The sequence below is a fragment of the Panthera uncia genome, assembly GCF_023721935.1.
Source record: "Panthera uncia isolate 11264 chromosome D3 unlocalized genomic scaffold, Puncia_PCG_1.0 HiC_scaffold_8, whole genome shotgun sequence".
Classification (NCBI taxonomy): Eukaryota; Metazoa; Chordata; class Mammalia; order Carnivora; family Felidae; genus Panthera; species Panthera uncia.
In genome coordinates this window covers 81988344-82013757 of record NW_026057586.1, presented here as the reverse complement: position 1 = coordinate 82013757, position 25414 = coordinate 81988344, and the positions used below count along the sequence as shown (strand labels likewise).

The following is a 25414-nucleotide window of genomic DNA, read 5'->3' as shown; positions in this document are numbered from 1 at the left end:
CTTCCGTTTTCAAAGCCAGTAGTATGGCGTCTTCCAGTTTCTCTGATTCTGACACTCTTGCTTCCCATTTATAATTGTGATTACATTAGACACACCCAGATAATCCAGGATAGTCGCCCATCTCAAAATCCTTCATTTAAATATATATATTTTTTAACGTTTATTTATTTTTGAGACAGAGAAAGACAGAGCATGAACGGGGGAGGGTCAGAGAGAGGGAGACACAGAATCGGAAGCAGGCTCCAGGCTCTGAGCTGTCCGCACAGAGGCCGACGCGGGGCTCAAACTCACAGACCGTGAGATCATGACCAGAGCTGAAGTCAGATGCTTAACTGACTGAGCCTCCCAGGCGCCCCACAACATCCTTCATTTAATAAAATCTGCAAAGTCCCTTTGCTCTGTAGGGTAACATATTCACAGGCTTCAGGGATTAGGACATGGAAATCTTTGGGGAGCTATTATTCTGCCTACCACGTATATATTATGAATATCTCTGTCAGACTGTGGCTTGCATTTCAGTTTTCTTAATGGTCTTTTGAAGAGCAGCAGTTTTTTGTTCTTATTTAAAAAAATTTTTTTAATTTGTTGGGTGAAACCATTTCCACCTCTCCCACGTGCATGCGTGCATATGCACACATGCGCACCACACTGTTCCACCCCAGTAAGCTAAGCAGCCACCTAGTGGAGAATGGAGCCATTACACCAAGTCCTGCCTAAGTGCGCCCTCCAAGCATATCCCCTAGAAAAACAGCATAAGGCATTCCACCTGCTTAGTGTATGGACTATGGAAGGCTTCATAGTTTCAGTTCTGGGGTAAACTGGATGTAACTTCATTCGGGTTTCATTCTGTTCGCTGGTTCATTTATTTGTTCGTTTTATTTGCTTCTATTTTTGCTTAAATGTTTCCTTTTTTCTTTTTCCTTTTCTTCCTCATTCTTGAATACAGAAAGAAAATTTTTTATTTTTATTCCTTTATTTTTTATTTAAAAAGTTTTTTTATTTCTCTTTCATTTCATTTTATTCTATTTTATTACATTAAGTTTTTTTAATTTTTAAATTTTTTTCTTATCTTTTTTTTCTTTTATCCTTTCCTTTTTTTTCTCTGTTCTATCAAGCTTCTGTCAACAAGCAGACCAAAACACACTTAGGATCTAGCTTCCTTTATTTGATTTATGTTTTGTTTTTAAATTTTTACTTTTTATTTTTTACTTTATTAATTTTTTTCTTCCTCCAAAATGACAAAACGAAGGAATTCACCCCAAAAGACAGAAGAGGAAGAAATGACAGCCAGGGGCTTAATCAACACAGATATAAGCAAGATGTCTGAACTAGAATTTAGAACCACGATAATAAGAATACCAACTGGGGTTGAAAACGTCATAGAATCCTTTTCTGTGGATATAAAAAAAAAATAAAATCTAGTCAGGAAGAAATTAAAATGTGATAACTGAGACGCAATCTTGAATGGATGCCATAACGGCAAGGATGGATGAAGTAGAGCAATGAATCAGCGATTTAGATGACCAGATTATAGACTAATGAAGAAGAAAAAAAGAGGGAAACAAAGGCAAAGGAGCATGATACAAGGCTTAGAGAACTCAGTGACTTATTAAAAAGGAATAACATCTGAATCATAGGAGTCCCAGAAGATGAAGAGAGAAAAAGGGGCAGGAGTTTTTTGTGAGCAAATTATGGTGGAAGACTTTCCTAATCTGGGAAAGACACAGACATCAAAATCCAAGAAGCACATCCCAAAGATTAGATTCATCCCATTAGATTCAACAAAACCCGACCATCACCAAGGCGTATCATAATCAAATTCACAAAATACACAGACAAGAAAGAATTATGAAAGCAGCAAAGAAAAAAAAAGTCCTTAACTATAAGGGAAGACAAATCAGGTTCGCAGCAGACCTATCCACAGAAACTTGGCAGGCCAGAAAAGAGTGGCAGGTATATTCAATATGCTGATTTGGAAAAATATGTAGCCAAGAATTCTTTATCCAGCAAAGCTGTCATTTAGAATAGAAGGAGAGATAAAGTGTTTCCCAGACAAAAACTAAAGGAGTTTGTGACCACTAAACCAGCCCTGCAAGAAATTGTAAGGGGGACTTTTGTGTGGAGAAAAGACAAAACAGAAAAGACCAAAAGCAACAAAGACTAGAAAGGACTAGAGAGCATCATCAGAAATACCAACTCAATAGGCAACTGAACGGTGCTAAATTCATATCTTTCAGTACACTAAATGCTCCAATCAAAAGATATAGGGTATCAGAATGGATAAGAAAACAAGACCCATCTGTATGCTGCTTATAAGAGACTCATTTTGGACCTAAAGACACCTGTAGATTGAAAGTAAGGGGATGGAGAATGATCTGTCATGCTAATGGTCCTCAAAAGAAAGCTGGTGTAGCCATACTTATATCAGACAAACTAGATTTTAAAATAAAGACTGTAGCAAGAGATGAAGAAGGGCATTATATCATAATTAAGAGATAGACATCCACCAAGAAGATCTAACAATGGTAAATACTTATACCCCCAATATGGAAGCACCCAAATATATAAATCAATTAATCACAAACATAAACTCATTGATAATAATACCGTAATAGTAGGAGACTTCAACACTCCACTTACAGCAATGGGCAGATCATCTAAGCAGAAAATCAACAAGGAAACAATGGCACTGAATGACACACTGGACCAGATGGACTTAACAGATATATTCAGAACATTTCATCCTAAAGCAGCAGAATACAGGCATTCTTCTTGAGTGCACATGGAACATTCTCCAAATAGATCACACACTGGGTCACAAACCAGCCCTCAATAAGTACAAAAAGGTAGATATCATACCTTGCATATTTTCAGATCACAGCGCTATGAAACTCGAAATCAACCACAAGAAAAAATTTGGAAAGAACACAAATACTTAGAGATTAAAGAACGTCCTACTCAATAATGAATGCGTTAACCAAGAAATTAAAAATACATAGAAGCCAATGAAAATGAAAACACGACAACCCACAACCTCTGGGATGTAGCAAAGGCAGTCATAAGAGGGAGGTATATAGGAATCCAGGCCTTCCTAAAGGAGGAAGAAAGGTCTCAATTATACAACCTAACCTTACACCTAAAAGAGCTGGAAAAAGAACAGCAAATAAAGCCCAAAACCAGCAGAAGAAGGGAAATAATAAAAATTAGGGTAGAAATAAATTATATCAAAATCAGAAAAATGGTAGAACAGATTGATGAAACCAGGAGCTGTTTTAAACAATTAACAAAATTGATAATCCCCTAGACAGACTGATCAAAAAGAAAAAGGAAAGGACCCAAATAAACAAAATCATGAATGGAAGAGGAGAGATCACAACCAACACTGCAGAAATACAAATGATAATAAGAATATTATGAGCAATCATATGCCAACAAATTGGGCAATTTGAAAGAAATGGACAAATTTCTAGAAACATATAAATGCCAAAACTGAAATAGGAAGAAATAGAAAATTTGAACAGACCCATAACCAGTAAAGAAATGGAATCAGTAATCAAAAGTCTCTCAACAAACAAGAGTCCAGGGCCAGATGGCTTTCCAGGGGAATTCTACCAAACATTTAAAGAAGAGTTAACACCTATTCTTTTGAAGCTGTTCCAAAAAATAGAAATGGAAGGAAAACTTCCAAACTCATTCTGTGAAGCCAGCATTACCTTGATTCCAAAACCAGACAAAGACACCAATTAAAGGAGAACTATAGACCAATTTCCCTGATGAACATGGATGTAAAAATTCTCAACAAGATACTAGCCAACTGGATCCAACAATACATTAAAAGAATTATACTCACCATGATCAAGTGGGATTTATTCCTGGGATGCAGGAATAAATTTGTGCAATATCCACATATCAATCAATGTGATACATCATATTAATAAAAGAAAGGACAAGAACCACATGATCCTCTCCATAGATGCTGAAAAGCATTTGACAAAATACAGCACTGTTTCTTGATAAAAACCCTCAAAAAAGTAGAGATAGACAGATCATACCTCAAGGTCATAAAGGCCACATACGAAAGACCCACTGCTAATATCATCCTCAATGGGATAAAACTGAGAGCGTTCCTCTAAGGACAGGAGCACGACAGGGATGTCCACTCTCACCACTGTAAATCAACATAGTGTTGGAAGTCCTAGCCTCAGACAACAGAAAGAAATAAAAGGCATAAATCGGCAAAGAGGAAGTCAAACTTTCACTCTTTGCAGACAACATGATACTCTAAGTAGAAAACCCAAAGGACTCCACCAAAAAAACTGCTAGAACTGATTCATGAGTTCATCAAAGTCGCAGGATATAAAATCAATGTACAGGTTGGTTGCATTTCTATACACCAATAATGAAGCAGCAGAAGGAGAAATCAAGGAATTGATCCTATTCACAGTTGTACCAAAAACCATAAAATACCTTGGAATAAACCTAACCAAAGAGGTGAAAAATCTATACACTGAAAACTATAGAAAGCTTATGAAAGAAATTGAAGACGACACACAAGAAAATGGAAAAATATTCCATGCTCAATGAATTGGAAGAACAAATACTGTTAAAATGTCGATATTATGAAAGCAATCTACATATTCAATGCAATCTCTATCAAAATAACACCAGCATTCTTCACAGAGCTAGAACAAACAATCCTAAAATTTGTATGGAACAGAAAAGACCCTGAATAGCCAAAGCAATCCTGAGAAAGAAAACCAAAGCTGGAGGCATCACAATTCCGGACATCAAGTTGTATTACAAAGCTGTAATCATCAGGACAGTATGGTACTGGCCCCAAAACACTCAGATCAATGGAACAGAATAGAGAACCCAGAAATAGACCCACAAACATATGGCCAACTAATCTTTGACAAAGCAAGAAAGAATATCCAATGGAAAAAAAGACAGTCTCTTTGGCAAATGGTTTTGGGAAAACTGGACAGCGACATGCAGAAGAACGAACCTGGACCACTTTCTTACACCATACACAAAAATAAACCTAAAATGGATGAAAGACCTAAATGTAAGACAGGAAGCCATCAAAATCCTAGAAGAGAAAGCAGGCAAAAAGCTCTTTGACCTCGGCCGCAGCAACTTCTTACTCAACACATCTCCAGAGGCAAGGGAAACAAAAGCAAAAATGAACTATTGGGACCTCATCAAGATAAAAAGCTTCTGCACAGCGAAGGAAACAATCAGTAAAACTAAAAGACAACCGACAGAATGGGAGAAGATATTTGCAAATGACATATCAGATAAAGGATTAATATCCCAAACATATAAAGAACTTATCAAACTCAACACCCAAAAAAATAAATAATCCAGTGAAGAAATGGGCAAAAGACATGAATAGACACTTCTTCAAAGAAGACATCCAGATGGCCAACCAACACGTGAAAAAATGCTCAACATCTGTCATCATCAGGGAAGTACAAATCAAAACCACAATGAGATACCACCTCACACCTGTCAGAATGGCTAACATTAACAATTCAGGCAACGACATGTTGGCGAGGATGCAGAGAAAGAGGATCTCTTTTGCATTGTTGGTGGCAATGCAAGCTGGTGCAGCCACTCTGGAAAACAGTATGGAGGTTCCTCAAAAAATTAAAAACAGAACTACCCTACGACCCAGCAATTGCACTACTAGGTATTTATCCAAGGGATGCAGGTATGCTGTTTTGAAGGGGCACATGCACCCCAATGTTTATATTGACAATAGCCAAAGTGTGGAAAGAGGGGCGCCTGGGTGGCGCAGTCGGTTAAGCGTCCGACTTCAGCCAGGTCACGATCTCGCGGTCCGTGAGTTCGAGCCCCGCGTCAGGCTCTGGGCTGATGGCTCGGAGCCTGGAGCCTGTTTCCGATTCTGTGTCTCCCTCTCTCTCTGCCCCTCCCCCGTTCATGCTCTGTCTCTCTCTGTCCCAAAAATAAATAAAAAACGTTGAAAAAAAAAAATTAAAAAAAAAACAAAGTGTGGAAAGAGCCCAAATGTCCATTGATGGATGAATGGATAAAGATATATACACAACACATACATATATATAATGGAGTATTACTAGGCAATCAAAAAGAATGAAATCTTGCCATTTGCAGCTATGTGAATGGAGCTAGAGGGTATTATGCTAAGCGAAATTGGTCAGTCAGAGGAAGACAAGTATCATATGACTTCAAGTATCATCAAACAGATGAACATAGGGGAAGGGAAGCAAAAATAATATAAAAACAGGGAGGGGGACAAAACGTAAGAGACTCTTAAATATAGAGAAAAAAACAGGGTTGCTGGAGGGGTTATGGGAGGGGGGATGGGCTAAATGGGTAAGGGCATTAAGGAATCTACTCCTGAAATCATTGTTGCACTAACAATGCAACTAAATATGCTAACTAACTTGGATGTAAATTAAAAAATAAATAGGTAGATAGATACGTATTTTAGAGTTTTCATTGTAGAAAATGTTTAATGATTCAGTCAGTTTAAAAATACAGATCTATTTATTGAAGTTTTGTATATATTTTTTAATCTTTTAAAATGTTTATTTACTTTTGAGAGAGAGACAGAATGCGAGCAGGGAGGGGCAGAGAGTAAGGGAGACACAGAATCTGAAGCAGGCTCCAGGCTTCAAGCTGTCAGCACAAAGCCTGATGTGGGGCTTGAACCCATGAACCTGAGCCAAAGTCAAACACTTAACCACCGCCACCCAGGCGCCTCATGTTTATTTATTTTTAATGTTACTTCTCCACCATTAGCTTTGGCCTTGCCTATGCACTGTGTGCCTCAGAGGGGCTCTCAATTCAGACTAGTGCTAGTCTTCTCCTCTAGCACTAGATTGTGCTTGCCAGCCTGGTGGAGGGTGTTCGCAGCAACAGGTATCTTTTTCTGAACCAGCCTCAGTCTTGTGCAGGTCCTGTTGAGTATCTGGTGGAAGTCTGTGCAGAAGCGTCTGTGAGTGGTGCAAACTCCCCTTGTTTCTATGGTTCCTACAGGGTCTTCTAGCCCTCATGCTAGCCCACACTTTGCCTTTAGCAATTTGCTAAAAATTTAGCTGAATTCTTTCTACTCATATGGCATGCTATAATGCTCCCTCCTGGCTTGTCATAGGTGAGCCAGTTTTCACATCTTGCTTCTTACTGGAAGGGCCTTTCTTTAGAATGCACAATATTTCATTGTCTTGAGACCTCTGATGTCTAATCGGTTCAAGAAAAGTGATGATTTTGTAGTTTAGCTTTTCCTTGCTGTTAGGATGGGAGTAACACTCCAGCTTTCTACATCCTAGATCCTAATCAGGTCTCAGAAATTTGACTGTGGTGTAGGTGTTTGTTTGTTTGTTTCCTACTAGGGGTTTATTGAGTTCCTTGGATCCGTCAGTTTATGGTGTTTATCAGTTTAGGACAATTTTCAGACATTTCTTCAAATATTTTTCTGCTTGTCCTCTCTCTGCCTTTTTCCAAAGACTCCAGTTACATGTAGGTTAGATCACACACAGAGCATTAAGGTTCTGTTTTGCTTTGTTTTTTTAAGATTTTATTTTTAAGTAATCTCTACACCCAAGGTAGGGCTTGAATTCCCAACCCCGAGATCCAGAGTTTCATGGTCCATCCATCGACTGAGCCAGCCAGACACTCCGTGATCTTTTTTTTTTTTCATCTTTTTTTTCTCTCTCTTTCACTTTGGCCAAATTCTGTTACTATGACTTGAATTTCACTACCCTTTTCTTCTGCATTGTCTAATCTGTGAATTTCTTCATTTCTGATTTACTTAATGTTTATTTATTTATTTTGAGAGAGAGTGAGTGAGCAGGGAAGGGGCAGAGAGAGAGAGCAAGAGCGAGAGAATCTCAAGCAGGCTCTACACTGCCAGTGCAGAGTTCAATGCAGGGCTCAAACCCACGAATGGCGAGATCATGAGCTGAGCTGAAACCATAAGTTGGATGTACAACCAACTGAGCCACCCAGGTGCCCCACATTTCTGACTTATATCATCTGTTTCTTTTCTTATTTCATGTTTATATTTACCTTTAAGTACCTCAACATACGTAATAAAATCTTTGCTGATTGCACCACCCTTGTCATTTCTGAGTCTGCTTTTATGACTGACTTTTTTCTTTGGTTACAGATCACATTTCCTGGTTATGGATTACATTTTCCTGCTTCTTTGCATGTTGAAGAAATTTTTATTGGGTGCTGGATGTTATAATATTATGTTGGTGAATGTCTGGGTTTTGTTGTCATTTAAAAATATTTACAAACAGGGACGCCTGGATGGCTTAGATGGTTAAGCGTCTGACTTCGGCTCAGGTCATGATCTCACGGTTCATGAGTTTGAGCCCTGTGTCAGGCTCTGTGCTGACAGCTCAGAGCCTGGGGCTGCTTCAGATTCTGTGTCTCCCTCTCCCTCTACTCCTCTCCCACTCGCATTCTGTGCCTCTTTCAAAAATAAACGTTAAAAAAAATTTTTTTAAAAGAAAAGTATATAAAAAGATTGTTTTGGTGAGTGGTGAGTTACATGCAGGTCCACTTGGTTGTCTTGAAACTTGCTTTGCAATTCTTCCAGGGTGAGTCTAGATGAGGCCTTATTCTCGGGTTACCTCAGCCCTGCTACCTAGAGGAAAACTTGTGGTCCTCTATTGATGCCCCAGATGATCAATAAGTCTCTTTACCTTGGCTAGTCGGACCTCAGGTATCTCCTAGGCTTCTGCAGCATCTGGGAATTATTCAGCTTATAGATCCCGAGTAGTTGTTCTAGTAGCCGGTTGCTCCTCTGGTCTCACAGAGTCTTGCTGTACCATGTGCAGCTTACTGTATGTACCCAAAGATCAAAGGGATCCTTAGGCAGGTTCTTGCGTGCCTTCCCCACGGTTGGTAGTCTGCTCCACAAATTTTGGCCACACTACTGAACTCCTGTGAGCCCCCTGTACCCTGCTTAGAATCTCTCCCTGCACTGCATTCCAGAAAATGCTTCTTGACAGATCATATGGATTACCACATTTGCTTGCTATCTCTCAGGGTTTGCTGACCTGTGTTGTATATTATTCAGTGTCAGAAAACAGTTTTCTCTCATATCTTTTTTGTTTTAAGATAAGAAGGAATCTTTTTATTTTTTTATCTTTTCTTAGAGAGAGAGAGCATGAGCAGTGGGGAGAGGGGCAAAGGGAGAGAGAATCTCAAGCAGGCTTCATGCCTTGACACAGGGCTCCATCCTATGACCCAGGGATCATGAGCTGAGCCAAAATCTACAGTTGGATGCTTAGCTGACTGAACCACCCAGATGCCCCACTTTCTCTCATATCTTGTCCAATGTTCAAGTTGTGTGTGGTGGGAAAGAAAGTTGTACTGGTTAATCCATCATGGCCAGAGTGTTGTATTTTTTTTACATAGCTGATACTTCTTCTTTTCAAGGTTTATTTTACCAAAGAAGCCCTCTTTAAGGGAAAAAAAATTATTGAAATATAATTGATACATGATCAACTATACATATTTAAATTACATAATTTGTAAGTTTTAATACATATATTTATATAATCTCATTAAACCATCACCACAATCAAGGTTGTGAACATATCCGTCACCCTGAAAAGTTTTAGCGTACTCCTTGGTAATCTTTCCCTGCCTCTCTTCTTGTCCTCTCATTCCCAGGCAACCAGTGATCTGCTTTCTGTCATTATAGATTATTTGCATTTTCTGCAGATTTATGTGTAAAGTAGCACATCATCCAGTATTTTCAGTTTTGGGTGTTTTCTTTCACTCAGTGTAATTACATGTTGTTACATGTATCGGTAAATAGTTTAGTTGTTTTTACTGCTAATAAGTATTCCATTATGTTGGTGTATCTTGATTTGTTTGTCCATTCATCTATTGGTGGATATGTGGTTGTTTCAGTTTTGGGCTATTACAAATAAAGCTCTTATAAACATTTGTGTACAAGTTTTTGTACAAAATTATTTCCTTTTCTCTTGGATAAATACCTAGAAGTGGAATAGCTAGATCATTATTTACAACGTGACTGTGTTCCAGAGTGGTTGTACGATTTTACATCCACATCAGCAGTGTCTGAGAGTGTAAGGTGTCCACACTCTCACCAGCATTTGGTATGGGCAGTCTTTTATTATTATTTTTAAGTTAACTTATTTATTGAGGGAGGTGGGGGAGAGGGCAACGAGAGAGGGAGAGAGAGGATCCCAAGCAGGCTCCACCCTCGAACCCATTAACCTGTGAAATTGTGATCTGAGCCCAAATCAAGAGTCAGATGCTTAATCAACTGAGCCAATCAGGCACCCTGGGCAGTCTTTTTTAGTGGGCATGCAGTGGTATTTCATTGTGCTTTTAATTTGCATATGCCTAATGACTAAATGATGTTGAGCATCTTTTCATGGTGCTTCTTTGCCTTTTGTATATTTTCTTTGGTGAAGCATCTGTTCAAATCTTTTTCCCATTTTAATTTTAATTTAATTTAATTATTTTTATTTATTTAATTTTGAGAGAGAGAGAGAGAGAGAGAGAGAGAGAGAGCGTGAGTGGGGAGGGGCAGAGAGAGGGGGAAGAGTGAGAATCCCAAACAGGCTCCACGCTGTCAGCACAGAACCCAACATGGTGGGGCTCAAACCCACAGACCATGAGATTATGACCTAAACTGAAATCAAGAGTTGGTCGCTCAACTAACTGAGCCACCCAGGTGCCCCACCCCATTTTTAAAATTGTGTTGTTTTCTTATTGCCGAATTTGAGAATTCTTTATGTATTCTGGATGTAAGTCCTTTATCAGATATATGCTTTGGAAAGATTTTCTTCCAGTCTGTGGCTTATCTTTTCATTCTCTTAACAGTGTCTTTTGAAGAGCAAAAGATTTTAATTTTGGTGAAAGCCAATTTTTCAATTTTTAAAAATGTTTCATGGACTCAGCTTTTGGTCTCCTATGTAAGAAATCTTTGTCTAACCCAAGATCACCCAAGATCTCCTCATACAAGTTTTATAGTTTCAGGCTTTACATTTAGGTGTGTGATCCATTTTGATATAATTTTTGTGTAATGCATGAGTATGGATCCACACTAATTGTTTAGCATTTGTGTATCCAGTTCTGGTGCCGTTTGTTGAAAAGGCTATCTTTTCTTCGTTGCATTGCTTTTGAGCCTTTGTCAATGATCAGTTGAATGTACATGTGTGGGTTTAATTTTGGATTATCTGTTCTGTTCCAGTGATCTGCTTGTCTTTAACAAGTACTGTACTGTCTTGATTACTGTGACTTTATAATAGTTATATAATATAATAATTATTTTATAATAATATAAAATAAGGTAGTGTTAGCCAACTTTGTTCTTTCCATAGTTGTTTTAGCTATTTTAATTTCTTTACATTTCCATATGAACTTAGAGTCAGCTGTTAAATTCTACAAAAAAGCTTGTTGGAATTTTGACTAGGGTTCTTTTAGAAGTATGGTTCGATGTAGGGGCCCTGACACCCAAACAATACCGAGCCTTCCGACCCATAAGCAGGCTGTATTGCTCCATTTATTTTTGCCTTTAGTTTTTCTTAGCAACATTTGTGTAGTTTTCAGTGTATAGGTCTTTCCCATCTTTGTTAGATTTATCCTTACTGTTTTTTGTGCTATTATAAACAGTATTTTCTTTTTCAGGTTTAATTAATTCGCTTTATTTCTCTTGTGTAAGAACACTGTGTGGTGACCATAGCTGGAGCCTGAGTTCTCTGCATGGAGACTCTCTGATGTGGTCAAGATGGTCAGTGAATTCCTGACAGGGAGCCTTGGTGAACACAGTCTCTTTCCAGAGTGTCAGGGGGAAGGCAGCTATAGATCTTGGAGATGACATCGAAGATTGCTTTGGCCAAGTTGCCCCAGGTGACATTGCAGCCCCTGGCCGAGGTGTGGCAGCTGTCATCAACACCTGCCATCAGCAGCTTCATGGGCATGGGGGTCTGGGTGTGCAAGGGAAGCAGACCAGCACAGAGTTGCATCATCCTGTCACTTTCAAGTAATCTGTGGGGTGTGCCAGTATTGTTCCCCCAGGGGTCTCCCTGCCCAGGACAATGGAGAGCTTGGCCAGGACGATGTCCCCATGGTTACCTCTTTGGAACACTTAACACCCAGACCTACATGACTGCTATAGTCCTTGATGGCAACAAGTACCTCAAACCTGATCCACTGGCCAGCGCTGGTCTGCTTTTATACAGGCATAAGGGAATGTCCGTGTCTCCAGGAAAAATACATGATCTCAGATACCTTGATGGGCAGGAAGAAGAGTTCAGTCTCTTTTAAGGACTTGATCTTCATGTCCTTGACCTGGGCAAATACTGATAAATTGTCGGTTGTAAGAGGGGTAAAAGGTTTTTGACAATTTGTGTTTTACAGAAGTTGTTGTTGTTGTTGTTTTTAATTATTGACCGCCAGTGTCTACCCTCTTCAGCCTTCCAGCATTCTTTCTCAAGTTGTAGGTCGTTGCTGTGGTTTTCAATAAATTGTCCCCTTTGGTCTGACTCTGACAGGTACTGGAGGCGCAGAGAAGGCATCAGAAGGAGAAATCTGGCATCATACCTACCTCACCAACACCCTACACTTACAACAAGGTAGGGGAAGAGATACTTGCCTTCACCCCTCAGGTGTAGCCCCTCTTCTGTGAGGTGTTTGTGGCTCTTTGGGAATGTGGCCAATTCCATTCTTATCCCTTAATAATATTCCTGCCCAAAAAGCTGGCAGCAGCCACACATGCAGAAGAGTACTTGGAATTTAAGTTTTTTTCTGATGAAATATGAAATAAGGTTCTTAGCAATTGAGGTTTTGCAGCAGGAACCAAGGGCGGTGGTTGCCTGTAGGTTATTTATTCGGGTAACTGTATAGTCCACTGACCACATTTAAAAGACATGGTTGTCTCGCTTTTTTGAGGTGGAGGCCGTTTCTGAGAATGTTCCATGGCCATTCTTTCTTACCCAAAAATAGTGAACTTAGAACAGTGTCTGTGACACACAGCATGTGTTCCTGGTACTATCACAGTTCTCAGTCTGTAGTCTAGGCATCAGGATCTCTGCTCTAAAGCACAAGAATATTAGGGTCTTTTAAAACAGGTCCTGGAGTCACTGAGTAGATCAGAAAAAAAAATGATGCTGCTTGGGGACTCATGGCTGAATGTAGATGACAGAGAAGGACTTGGGTGTGGTAAAAAGGCAGTAGGCCAGCTCTTCTTGGGTCCCACACCTTAGAGGGTGCCACGTATTCCTATAGTGTCTGCACACATGTACACACGGACATACGTATGAAAGAACACACAGGGACCTCTGCCACTCATGACCCTGTGCTTCGCACTGTCACTGGCACAGTGTAACCAGAACCTTGAACATCTACTTTGATGATTAGCACTCGTCAGTCCCCAAGTAATTACTGCTCCACATCTTGGTCTTACAGACTCAAAACCACAGGCAGCTCTGCTCTTATGGGGTGACGGTTTGAGGGCTGTGCTGATTACGGCATCAGACTCAGAAACTGCTTCCTGCTTCTTGATGCAGGCAGGAATGAGGGGTAGAAGCACTCAGATGACATTGATCCACTTGCTAAAATCTCAGCATGAATGCAGTGAATTCTTGTGTGATATATTATTTTCTGGTGCTATTTTTTTCTTCTTTTCCTGTTCCATTTTGTAAACCCTGTGGTGTTCATGAATTAGCATGGGATTCATAAAAATGATGCACTGTACATGAGTAGCATATTGAAATAATAAACAGCTTTTGAATAATAAACATTACTTTTGAACGTGTATATAAGTTCGTCTAGAGATAATCTTTATATTGGCAACTAGATGAACACTGAATGCTACATTTGCAAATAATATTTTCACAAAAATATAAGATACAATTAAATTTTTAGAAGTTAAACATATCAACCTCAATTTTATTTTATTTTATTTTATTTTATTTTTTTTGACGTTTATTTTTGAGACAGAGAGAGACAGAGCATGAACGGGGGTGGGGCAGAGAGAGAAGGAGACACAGAATGGGAAGCAGGCTCCAGGCTCCGAGCCGTCAGCCCAGAGCCCGAGGCGGGGCTCGAACTCACGGACCACGAGATCGTGACCTGAGCCGAAGTCGGACGCTTAACCGACTGCGCCACCCGGGCGCCCCTATCAACCTCAATTTTAAAAAGTAGTATCAGTTTCGTCATGTGGAAAGGGAGGGATTTGAATTATTTTTAAGATTCCTTTCACTTCTATAATTTTTTAATTCTGTTCTATAGCGTGGGTCATGCCATCTACGAATACCCATTAGTATGATGCCAAAAAGTGGGTGGGAGTACCTGAGACACCCCATTTTCTAAGCTTTTCTCAGCAGGACGCAGCTGTGGTGTGGCGAGAGCGTGTGGCCTCAGTGGCAGGCTCCCTGGGCTGCCTCTGTCGGGCAGACGCTGCTTTTGTCCTGCAATTCACGACAGGCTTGAAGTGGAGCCTCTGAGGACCCAGGTTCTGAGGCAGGTAGAGCTGCATCTAGCTAAATTAGGAGTTTTATTAATGATCACGTTGTGACTATTGCCCGTGAAGGCACCTTAACACCTACAGACAAAGTAGTTGGTGGCAATTTTCTTTCTTTCCGAAGATCTTCCCCAAGAATGGTGTATGGTCTGGCACATGGGTGCAACGAGTCATCAAAGGAGTGCTTTTAGACCTCCTGTTCTTCCTCTACTGGCTCTTTCTGATCTGTGTCAAACTGCTTTGGGTTTTGATGAAATGACTTGTGCTATATTACAGGGTCAACCTGCCTGTGTCCTAGCTACTTGGTTCCTGTACCCTCAACCTTGCCCAGGTCGACCTAGCACACGTTTCCCAACCAGCTGGTTGATATCTGTTACGTCTGTAGCTGGAGATGAAGTGTCGTACACCTGTACCCAAGGCTCAGCTAGTAGCTTGGGCCTGAGCAATGAGAATAAAACTGACTGTTTATTTCACCCTAGACTGGCCTTGTGTGCTGGTGTGTATATATGTAGCAGTGGTGGCATATAAAACATATGGAGAGAAAGGTTAGTTCCCTTAAGACTTCCTGAAACTTTTCCAGTCTCTGTTAAGTGATTTTTGGAGATACTAGCCTGTGTATTTTAGGGGCTGTCTCTGGGCTGGTCCTGGGGGCTTTATTTTGGGGCTGTACCTCTGCTCATAAGTGACTCTTTTCTTTTTCCTTTCAGAGCTGTGACCTGTGGTCCCTAGGGGTGATTATCTACGTGATGTTATGTGGATACCCTCCTTTTTACTCCAAACACCACAGCCGGACTATCCCAAAGGATATGCGGAGAAAGATCATGACGGGCAGTTTTGAGTTCCCAGAAGAAGAGTGGAGCCAGATCTCGGAGATGGCCAAAGATGTTGTGAGGAAGTGAGTCCCCATGCTGCAGGGTGGGGAGGCCAAGGAGGCCTAAGGTGGTGGAGCACAAGGGAAAAGTCATTGCTTTCCCAGGCATGTTCCTTCCTGTTTGCACATCATAGAATTCTCATCCCTGCGGTCTGAGATGAGAGCTCTGCATTTCCACCTTGATGAAAATGGAGCTTTGCTCCCACCTGCTGCATTCTTAGAATTTGTCCTCAGGGATGCGAACCCAGGTCCCTCGGTAGCTACTGTCTCTGTGAACATTAATTTAGGACCTTAAGTGGTAAGCCCTGTGGTGTGCCCTTCCCGCATGTTAGCCAGTCATGTGGAAAAGACGTGGCATCGGGAACTGAACTCAGGGGCTAAGATGACAATGACACTTTGGCTTTTCATTCTTTGGCTGCTGGGGGTATGCGGCTGATTGTGTAGGCCTCTAGACTCCCCACTGCTGAGACAGATTTAGAAGATTTAGTCCTAGTGAGTGGGTGAGGGAGAGTTGACAGAGTCCTTTGGTAGCTGAAGGACTAGGTAAGAAGTCAGACCTAAATTTGAGGTGTATTTGCCTTTCCTGCCCGCCTGTGTGGGAGGCCCAGTTGCCTGGGATTTGGGCACTCTTCCAGCATTCCTACTGCTTTGTGTTCACTGAGCAATTTTCCCTCTTTTGGTTTCAGTTTCTTCATCTGTAATGCGATGAAGATAGGCATTAATGGGGCAGTGCCCGGAGCTGTCTCCTGACACCACAGCCATTTCTCTGTGGAGATTACTCCCTTTCAAAAGTGAGCTTATCCCACTGGTTAAGGATCTATGTATATAAAGAGGGACTAGTTTCTAAAATCTGTAAGTAAAACTTCTTAGGAGGGCGGAGGGCAGAGGCAATGTTTACAGCATCATTTGTCTTCCCATGCTGTTTCCACACTGTATTCTCAGCTACTTAACCAAAACATCAGTATCCTCTAAGTGGTTCTTTGTCAGTTCTGTAGAATATATTTCCTGTCCCTAGAGTGACATTGATTATCTTCTTTCAGCTTCGGGATTTTTATCTTCCTTTTTCTTTTTTCTTTTCTTTTCTTTTCTTTTCTTTTCTTTTCTTTTCTTTTCTTTCTTTTCCCTATGTTTGTTTGTGGTTTTTTTTTTGAGGCGGGGGAAGGGGCAGAGTGAGGGGGAGAGAAAAAATTCCCTAGCAGGCTCCGCACTGTCAATGCAGAGCCCGATGCAGGGCTCACACCCACAAACCGTGAGATCATACATGACCTGAGCTGAAATCAAGAGTCGGATGCTTAACTGACTGAGCCACCCAGGCGCCCCTTGGATTCTTTTCTAAATAATCCTTTCTTTAGAATCTGAAGCTGTTTGTTCAGAATGACCCAGAGGTTGCAGAGAACCTGAAAGAGCAAGTGCACGTGTTGTCCTGACTCTGACATTTATAGCGGGAGGATATGTAGTTGGAAGGAGGGGCTGTAAAAAGCCTAGGAAACATGCTGAAGTGAGCTAAGAATTGCATCAGCGTGAACAGACAAGATGTAAAGAAGTACGGTCAAAATGCAGATGGTACATAGCAATACATTCAGCTTAGAAGGAAATGCCTTCCCCTCTCAGAAACTCTAAATTTTTAGCTTTTGAATGTTTTTGGAATAAAGGGTTCATATGGTTACATCTGTCAGTTTTATCACAAATAGCAACCTGGATTTTCATTACTAAATGACCCTCTTTGTAGCCACTGTCAGCCAAAAGAGCACTTTGAGTCCCATTTGGAAATTGCAGCCTGAATGTGGAGATTCAAGTCTCAGGAACTATAAGCTGTATGTGGGCTTATTGAACCTAGAACTCAGTCTGAAGTATCACTGGATTAAGCCTTTTCCTGTCTTTTTTATCTCACTCTGTCTAGTATAGAAAGGACTAGCAAAGGATAACAGTGCCCTCACAACTAGTGGCTAGGGACTAGAACCCCACCCCTTCCTGCAGATGGAAAGCCTAAGCTTGTAGGAGTTTGTAGAAAGTCAGAAGCTGAAGCTGGTAAGAACCAGACCCAGGAACTTCCTGGCCTTCTGGAAGCAACTATGCACAGCACCCTGTTGGCCTTTTCTCCACAGGCTCTTAAAGGTCAAACCGGAGGAAAGACTCACCATCGAGGGCGTGTTGGACCACCCATGGCTCAACTCGACAGAGGCCTTGGATAATGTGCTACCCTCTGCTCAACTGATGATGGATAAGGTTTTGAATGATGCTTGCTTTGTTCACCAAAAAGGCTTTGTTGAGAAGGAATGCTGGGACGAAGTTCAGCGAGGGCTCAAAGCGGAGCAATACAGAGAACTCAGTCTTTACCAGAGAGGTGTCCCTGCTTTCCTGAAAGTCAGGGTCTGAAATAAAAGCTTCTTTGCATAAAAGACCAGATCAGGGCCCAGTGAATACACACTAAATCCTTCATATTTGTGCTGTGGGGTTGAGGGGCACATAGTACTGTGAGACACCCTCCCTTCCCCTGAGGGGTTTAAACAAGACTGGTTGGAAAGATCAATTTACCTGAAACAGGGAGGGAACATTTCAGACATCAGAGCTTTGCATGCTACATTTTCTATGAATGCTGTGGGAATTCAGAAAAAGAGAACATCTTTGAAGGGGTGTAACTAGGGAAGAGTTCCCAAAGAGAAGGCAACCCTCCCATATTTTAATTACTGCATGGCAGTTTTTAACCGGTTCATGGGTTTAGCCATGAGCTGCCTCAAAGAATATGAGCAGACAGCGTAAGTGCCCAAGTGTGGGGAACGCCAGGAGCGAACAATTACAGACCGAAGTGCCTGAGTGGGAAAAATCACCTAGCTTATTAATGGGAAGTCCGGGAGACATCTGTGGCAGGGCCAGGCTTTGAAAGTACACGGAGGAGCTTAAGTCTTAGTAGCGCATAACTGAGGGGCCTTTGTAAATTTGGGGGAAGATATTTGCCACAGGGAAGGTATTTAGGGATGGTCAGCCAGACTTGCAGACTTGCCAACCTAAGACTTCTGCAGTCATCTGCAAGCTGAGGGGCAACTCTAGGAGCAGAGAAGTGGAGACATATGAATGGACTCAATATTTTCTAAGACAAATTTCTACAGTTTTTGAGGACTTAGTAGATATTAAGGGGACAATGGGGGTCATATCTAGTGATACCATTGACAAATAGAGGGAAATCAGGAACAAAGCTGGTTTAGGTCAAGGCAAGTCTCTTAGGTTTTAGATACTGTTTAGATGGACATGTAAATGAATGTGTTGTGTGGGACTATAGTGTAGTTGAGAGGTAAAGGCAGTGATGCAGACGTGAGTTTTACCCACTTAGAAGGCACGGGGTTGAAGTGTGAGAAAGGGTAAGGGAATAATAGGAAAAAAATTTTCAGTCTTCCCTTAGTTTTGGTGGAGTATGGGAAAGAAAGAGCTGGAAAGAACAGAGTTCTTGGCCATATCTGATTTTGTGTCGTTGTCCTCCTGGTTTAAATATGCCCAGTAGTCCAGAATTGGTTTGATCAGTCCAAAATCCTGAGATAATTTAAATCGGCACTGGGGGTTATAGTGTGGCTTTCCTCAAGATCTTGGGATTGAAGAAATAAGACTGCTTTCTGGAGTTACTTTAGACTTAGTGTATAATGAAGCCAAATATGGATATGCAGAATCTTCTTAATGAGAAAGAGTGGCCCCTAGGCCTCTAAGATGGAGCTGCAAGGTGACAGACCATATATTCCCATTTCTGAAGAAATAATGGGGTCATGATGTAGGTTGGCTAACTCTGAAGTGCAGAAAAATGGCCACATATATGGATGTTGGATGGTGTCCATCTAAGCCCTGCCTAGGAGATGGAGTCTGAGCTGACAACCTTGAGCTGTTCTCATCTTTTTGATTGGGCCATCACTGATAAGGGTGATGTGAGGATCCAGTGGAGTTTAGCCAAGGCCAGCTATTATAGTTCCCTTAAATGAGTTCAAACTCTACCTGATATAATTGCATGCTTAACAGGGAACTACTTTTTAAAACTATCAAATTTTATTGTTGAAATTCAAATAGTACAGAGGTATATAAAATAAAAAGCATAAACTCCTTTTCATGCCCCTGGCCTCAGTCTCACCCTTCAGAGATGAGGTAATCTATGGCTTAATGTATCCTTACTGATCTTATTTTGTGGAGACACACACACACTCACAGTTTGTCCTGTTTAAAAATATAAACATGGGATCATCTTGTTCTTAGAAAGCTTTCTGCTGATTATTTATCTTCCTTAATTGGTCTGCCCATAGTAGGAGCCGGCACTGGTCACAAAGACACAGACTTCAAAAGTTCTAGACTCCATTGACAGTTATTTCTCATTGTAAATTAATTGACTGGCTTATAGATCAGTTTCTGATGATCTACCATGCTTATCGTACGAAGTAGTTGGGGTTCTGAGCCATCAGGGCTGAAATGATTGTCTACACTGTGGGGGCAGTGAATAAATGCCACTACAGGAGACTTCTCAGGCAGCAGCTTACCAGCCTTTCCCCTGATGGCCACGAATGCCTCTCTTTACACTTGCTCTTGCCAGTGACTGTGAACATAAGTCTTGTTAGCACTTCTTACTTGCATTTCTGTCCACACGCAGGGAAGAAGAGCTAGCTGTTGTACGGCCCTTGGTTTGCCTGGTATTCCCTGGGCTTGCCAATCCGTGGGGAAGAATGCTCTGGCTTATCAAAATTTGTATACTGCCAGCATAACAGTGAAACTACCTTCTTAGTTCTTTGAGCTTCTCCTTCCTACTCTCTTAGATTGGCTCTTTAGGTGCCCTGAAGTGAGTGTGAAAACTGATGACCGTGTTTACATTCAGGCGGTGGTTGCAGGAATCCAGCAGGCTCATGCAGAACAGTTGGCCAACATGAGAATCCAGGATCTGAAAGTCAGCCTCAAACCCCTGCACTCTGTGAACAACCCCATTCTGAGAAAAAGGAAATTACTCGGGTAACTAAGCTTATTTTGTGGATTCTCCATGGTTGGTGTGCCTGAGTGCAGGATTGGGAGAGGTCAGCCAGGGGTCTGCCCTTTTTCTACCTCTTAAGAGGGTGGAAAGGATGGCTTGTTAAATAGCATGAGGAGGTGGAGACACTCTATAGTTAATCATTTATCTGAAAAATGTGCTGCCTTATCTTTAGAGTAAACAGCTGTGGAGAGTTGGTTTTTGAGGTTTCACCTTGTTATTACCTCTCTCCCAAACTTTTAAAGCACCAAGCCAAAGGACGGTGTTTATATCCACGACCGTGAAAATGGAGCCGAGGATTCAAATGTTGCCTTGGAAAAGCTCCGAGATGTGATTGCTCAGTGTATTCTCCCCCAGGCTGGTAAAGGTCACGCCATTTACCAATGTTCCGTGTGTGTGAGTGTGAGTGTGTGTGTGTGCACGTGCTCACATGCACATGGCAGAAGGAGTGGTTTAATTTGAGGCTGTCTGTTTCATCTTTGTGTTGTAAGAAAATAATTATATAAATTATTTAAATTATAAATTTATATAAGTTATTATGTAATTTTATATATGTATAAATCTGTGCCCACTAAAAAGAGAAGGCAGTGGGAACTCAGAAAGGTGGTAAGTTTCGTCCCCCTTTTGGTTTTCTGTGAAACTGCTAGTTGGCGTATAATTGCCCGCGTCTGGTGCAGCATGCAGTTTTGTGCTTTCTTAGTTTGTTAACGAGGGCACAGGATAGAAGATGGAGAACGGAAAATGGGGACAGGGTCAGGATCAGCTTGTGAAGGTCAGGAACGTTTCCGGAGCCTTTAGAGTACAAGGCCGTCATTAACTTGTGGATATAAAGAGAATACCTCCCAAGTTCAGAAGTGACCCCTGCTGCTACTTGTATCATGGGCAGAGTGTGACTTGTGCATGTCTCCTTTTGAGTGACAGCTTTCTTTTAATACACTCACTGGGGTGTCATGGACTCTCCTCAGCAGATGAATGAGAGGCTTCAAGTAGTAGACCAGAAAACCATCTAGATTTCTTGGGTTTTAAGAGAACTCCCAGGGTGTACCGCGGCTTCCAAAGTAAGAAATGAGCCTAGGACAAAGAGGTGGTCCCCTCAGCCTTGCTCTCCCTTCGTCGTTTGGTCTCTTAGGTTAACCAGGTATTCTTGCTCAGCAGCAGAGTCGGACTCTGCCTGTTTCCCATACCCCAGTGCTAAGACCCTGGGGCCACGAGAGGAGTTGTGTGAGGCTGTCAGAATAAGAGTTCAGAGCCCAGAAGTGGCCTCCATATAAGGTAGGGACTAGTAGTAACAACAGCGTCTTGTGAAAGTTTGCCCCTTAACTCACCACTTCTCAACAAGCTGGACATCATGTCCTTCCGTCTCTGACACTTCACATCCCATGATGCCACAGGAAAACGCAACTTCTTCTTCATCTTTATTAATAGGAGAGAATGAAGATGAAAAGCTGAATGAAGTAATGCAGGAGGCTTGGAAGTATAACCGGGAATGCAAACTCCTAAGAGATACTCTGCAAAGCTTCAGTTGGAATGGTAGGAAACTTACTTCTCCCTTTCTCCATGAACGCGGAGAAGTCATTACATGTGGAACCTGGAGGATGTCTGGGGGCTGAGCTGGGGCGGTTTTGAGGGGAAGTGAGGCTAGAAAGTGAGTGGAGTACTCTGGGATGGGGTTAGTCCTGCTTAACTGCACAGGCATGGACGTCCAGCCCTCTCACTTGCTTTCCAGAGTTCAGATGAACTTTGTGCTGCAGATTCCACACTGCAGAGCCCCAGTCTCACACCCCTTGGGTACCTTACTGGATCCCTGTTAACAATCTCACTCCAAACATTTGGAGACTGACCTTTTTTTTTGTGCATTTCAGGTCGTGGATTCACAGATAAAGTGGATCGACTAAAACTGGCAGAAATTGTGAAGCAAGTGATAGAAGAACAAACCATGTCCCATGAATCCCAATAATGACGGCTTCAGACTTTTTTTTTAACAATTTGAAAAATTATTCTTTAATGTATAAAGTAATTTTTATGTAAATTAATAAATCATAATTTCATTTCCACATTACTTAAAGACGCTGTATAGATTTAAATACAGAACTTACTCATAGTATAGTTCATTTGTTTGTAAGAAAAGCTCAGTTCCTAGAGATATACTATTACTCTAGGACTGTTTTCTCATATGTTTGTAAGATGATAGATGGTATTGTCAACAAGATTGTTTTATTTGTAATAAAGTATACAAAAACCATTTGTCAGTGATAGACAAAGGGCCGACGATACTGACCTGTCTGTTCAGTAAACATTTGAATCAAGTACTGTGGAATCTGGTCTCACTCACCCTGTGTATTTGCTTTCTGCACCATCGGTAGGTTAGCTCTGGTGCCAAACAGATTTTTGTGGATCCATATTGCAGACTGCCTGCTGGAACCCACAGGATGCCAACTCCCATGATAGAAGAGGCAAGGAGCTGAGGCGTCATTTCTCTTGTCCCTAATTCCTTTTTTTTTTTTTTTTTTTAATTTTTTTTCACGTTTATTTATTTTTGAGACAGAGACAGAGCATGAACGGGGGAGGGTCAGAGAGAGGGAGACACAGAATCTGAAACAGGCTTCAGGCTCTGAGCTGTCCGCACAGAGCCTGACGTGGGGCTTGAACTCACGGACTGCGAGATCATGACCTGAGCCGAAGTCGGCCGCTTAACCGACTGAGCCACCCAGGCGCCCCTCTTGTCCCTAATTCCTTAGAGAAAAGTGGTAACATTTCTCTTTTTTTTGGGTCAGATCTTTTCAAAGGTATGGGGGGTTTCTTACATCTAACAAGATTTCGAGTTTATTCTTTTCATGTAGAACCAGAGCTTCATTCTGCTCCTCTGAGGTCCTGCTCAGTCCTCTTCCCTTCCCCACAGGCCTCACCAAGCTCTGTTGCTGCTGCTTCCGTTTTTCTGTTCTCCTGGCCCTTTTTATCAGATAATTTTTCTGAGAAAGTTACATCTCATGTAAACTAGACTACTGGATTAGCATCTAAAATGGTCCAGTTTTTTCTTCTAAAGCTGCCCTTTTACTCTCTGATATTTCAGCCTGCGCTTCCTGTTGGCATCCCCAGGCTACGTCTATTTCGTTCAGTGCCCTTCATTTTCAGGAAGGGTGGTTTTCGGCCAGAGATCAACCGTTTGAATGGAAAACAAGGCTGGATGCTTTTTTAGTTTTCTGTTGTGGACACGAGCTTCCATAACAAACCGTTATTTCTTTGTGTGTTTGGCAGTTTTTGGCAGGTGTCTGTGTTGGTAAATAGAAGGGCTAACAGGCAAACTCCCAATTCACAGAGCAGAGGAAGATGGTCGCAGGTGCAGTTCTTCACTTTTGTCCTGTCACATTCTCTTCGATCAAAATTGACCTCACAGAGCTCACTTCTTTTCTTATGATTTGTCCACTTTGCTGAGCATGTCCTCAGGATGACATTTGGTTAGTATGCATCACATGTATGTGACTGACTGGAAATACGTGATAAAAACACAAAGCATCTTACAAGGATTACCTTGTCATATTGGGTAATAGATACTTTTTACGGTAAGGCTCCCTAATCTTAGGTGACTAATAACTGTTATAAATGGATACCCCGTAAGGAGAATTCAGTGCTTTTAAATACGGCAAAATCGAAGAGTTAGGCAGCAGAGAAAAACAAAATGTTTTCTTATTTATTGACCAGAAGACTTAGCTGAGAGTTGAATTAAGGGTTGAATTAAGTTATTGTTTTTTTAGTGAAATGCAGTCTTACAAATCGCTTACTGCAATCAGGAAAAATGCTGCACTTATTTCTAGAAGAACAGAATGAATGTTCACCTGTTGTTTTTCTCAGGGCAGAGGTATTGGCTGGAGGAAGGAAGGCCATAGCTAACTTTGTTACTCTTTTTTTTCAGAGTAAATACTGGTATGCCCAGTCTACCATTAACTTCTCGATTTGTTATTAGGGTACCTTCCAAAGGCTCTGGATGATTTTTTTTTTTCCTTTAGCATGTGGTGAATTTTAGGCATGATCTAAAAGGACATCCACAATAGTTCTTCCTTTTACTCTAAGCAACAGTTGCCCACATTTTAGTCACACCGGGCCGAATTAGTCTGGCCCCCAAAAGAAGCGCTGCGTCCACATATGCCCACATGACAGAGCTCCATGCTGGAAGCTGGTGAATACCCTGGAGGACAGTCTAGCTGTTGTAATGCAAAAGTGGGTCTTACTTTGGACCCCTGACAGAACACTAGTTCCCAAAGGACGCAGCACTGTTTGTGGATTTCAAAGTGGAATTTCGTTTGTGGGGTTTGTAGGCCAGTAGCAAATTCTGTTTTGGTATGCCAGTCAGGTTTCCTAATAAAGCAAATTTCACATGTAACTGGATGTGAAACAAAATCAGCTTCGTCTCTTCCTACCTCTAAATGCCTCTACCTGCAGGCAGTTCACGTTGTAAGAACAGTTCTTGTAGGCAGGAGGTTAGAGTCTCCAGTTTTCCCACGTGACTTGCTAACCCTCTGTTTAACTAAAATCATTACTTACCACTCAAATGCCTATAGACTTTAACATAGTTATAAATCTGCTTGATGTAAAACAATTTGTGTATCTTTCCGGTTAAGTGTATAAGCATAGGAAAATACCTGTCAGATACCTGTCTGAAACATAGGAGGATAGCTTTTTAAAGCTAGAAATAGGTACGCTTTTTAGGGGCACCTGGCTGGCTCATCAGTGGAGTGTGCCACTCTTGATCTTGTGTGATGAGTTCAAGCCCCACATTGGGCATAGAGCCTACTTAAGAAGTGAAAAAAAATTTTTCTCTAAATAGATAAGTTTTTAAGAAGAGTTTGTTGTATTCATGTGAGAAAGAACAAATGGAAGGGATTATTGGTTAAAGAACTCAAATGATCTAAATCAGACCTTGTCTGTGAACACGTATATGTGTATGTATTAAAGAAAATGTGTTTCAATTTAAAAACTGAAAACTTGGATACACTTAGCTTTAATTATATTTCTTTTTTTTTTTTAATTTTTTTTTTCAACGTTTATTGATTTTTGGGAC

At 41.2% G+C, this 25414-nt stretch overlaps 2 protein-coding genes across 7 annotated transcripts in view; one reads left to right on the top strand and one right to left on the bottom strand.

The window, feature by feature from the left end:
- MAPKAPK5 (MAPK activated protein kinase 5) overlaps positions 1-22600 on the top strand; it is a 41984-nt gene extending 19384 nt beyond the window's left edge. For 4 of the 6 annotated variants that reach the window (XM_049619941.1, XM_049619940.1, XM_049619942.1 and 1 more), the window contains 7 exons: positions 12531-12611; positions 15208-15395; positions 17477-17597; positions 20212-20342; positions 20604-20725; positions 21784-21888; positions 22221-22600. In XM_049619941.1, coding sequence (XP_049475898.1) covers positions 12531-12611; positions 15208-15395; positions 17477-17597; positions 20212-20342; positions 20604-20725; positions 21784-21888; positions 22221-22315 — 843 coding nt within the window. In that variant the 3' untranslated portion in view covers positions 22316-22600. The remainder of the gene's footprint in view (positions 1-12530; positions 12612-15207; positions 15396-17476; positions 17598-20211; positions 20343-20603; positions 20726-21783; positions 21889-22220) is intronic. The other 2 variants (XM_049619943.1, XM_049619939.1) reach the window with 1 other exon arrangement.
- Positions 1-25414, bottom strand: part of TMEM116 (transmembrane protein 116) — a 163418-nt gene that overhangs the window by 12668 nt on the left and 125336 nt on the right. Inside the window, exon 11 of the mRNA XM_049619947.1 lies at positions 21684-21771. Coding sequence (XP_049475904.1) covers positions 21684-21771 — 88 coding nt within the window. The remainder of the gene's footprint in view (positions 1-21683; positions 21772-25414) is intronic.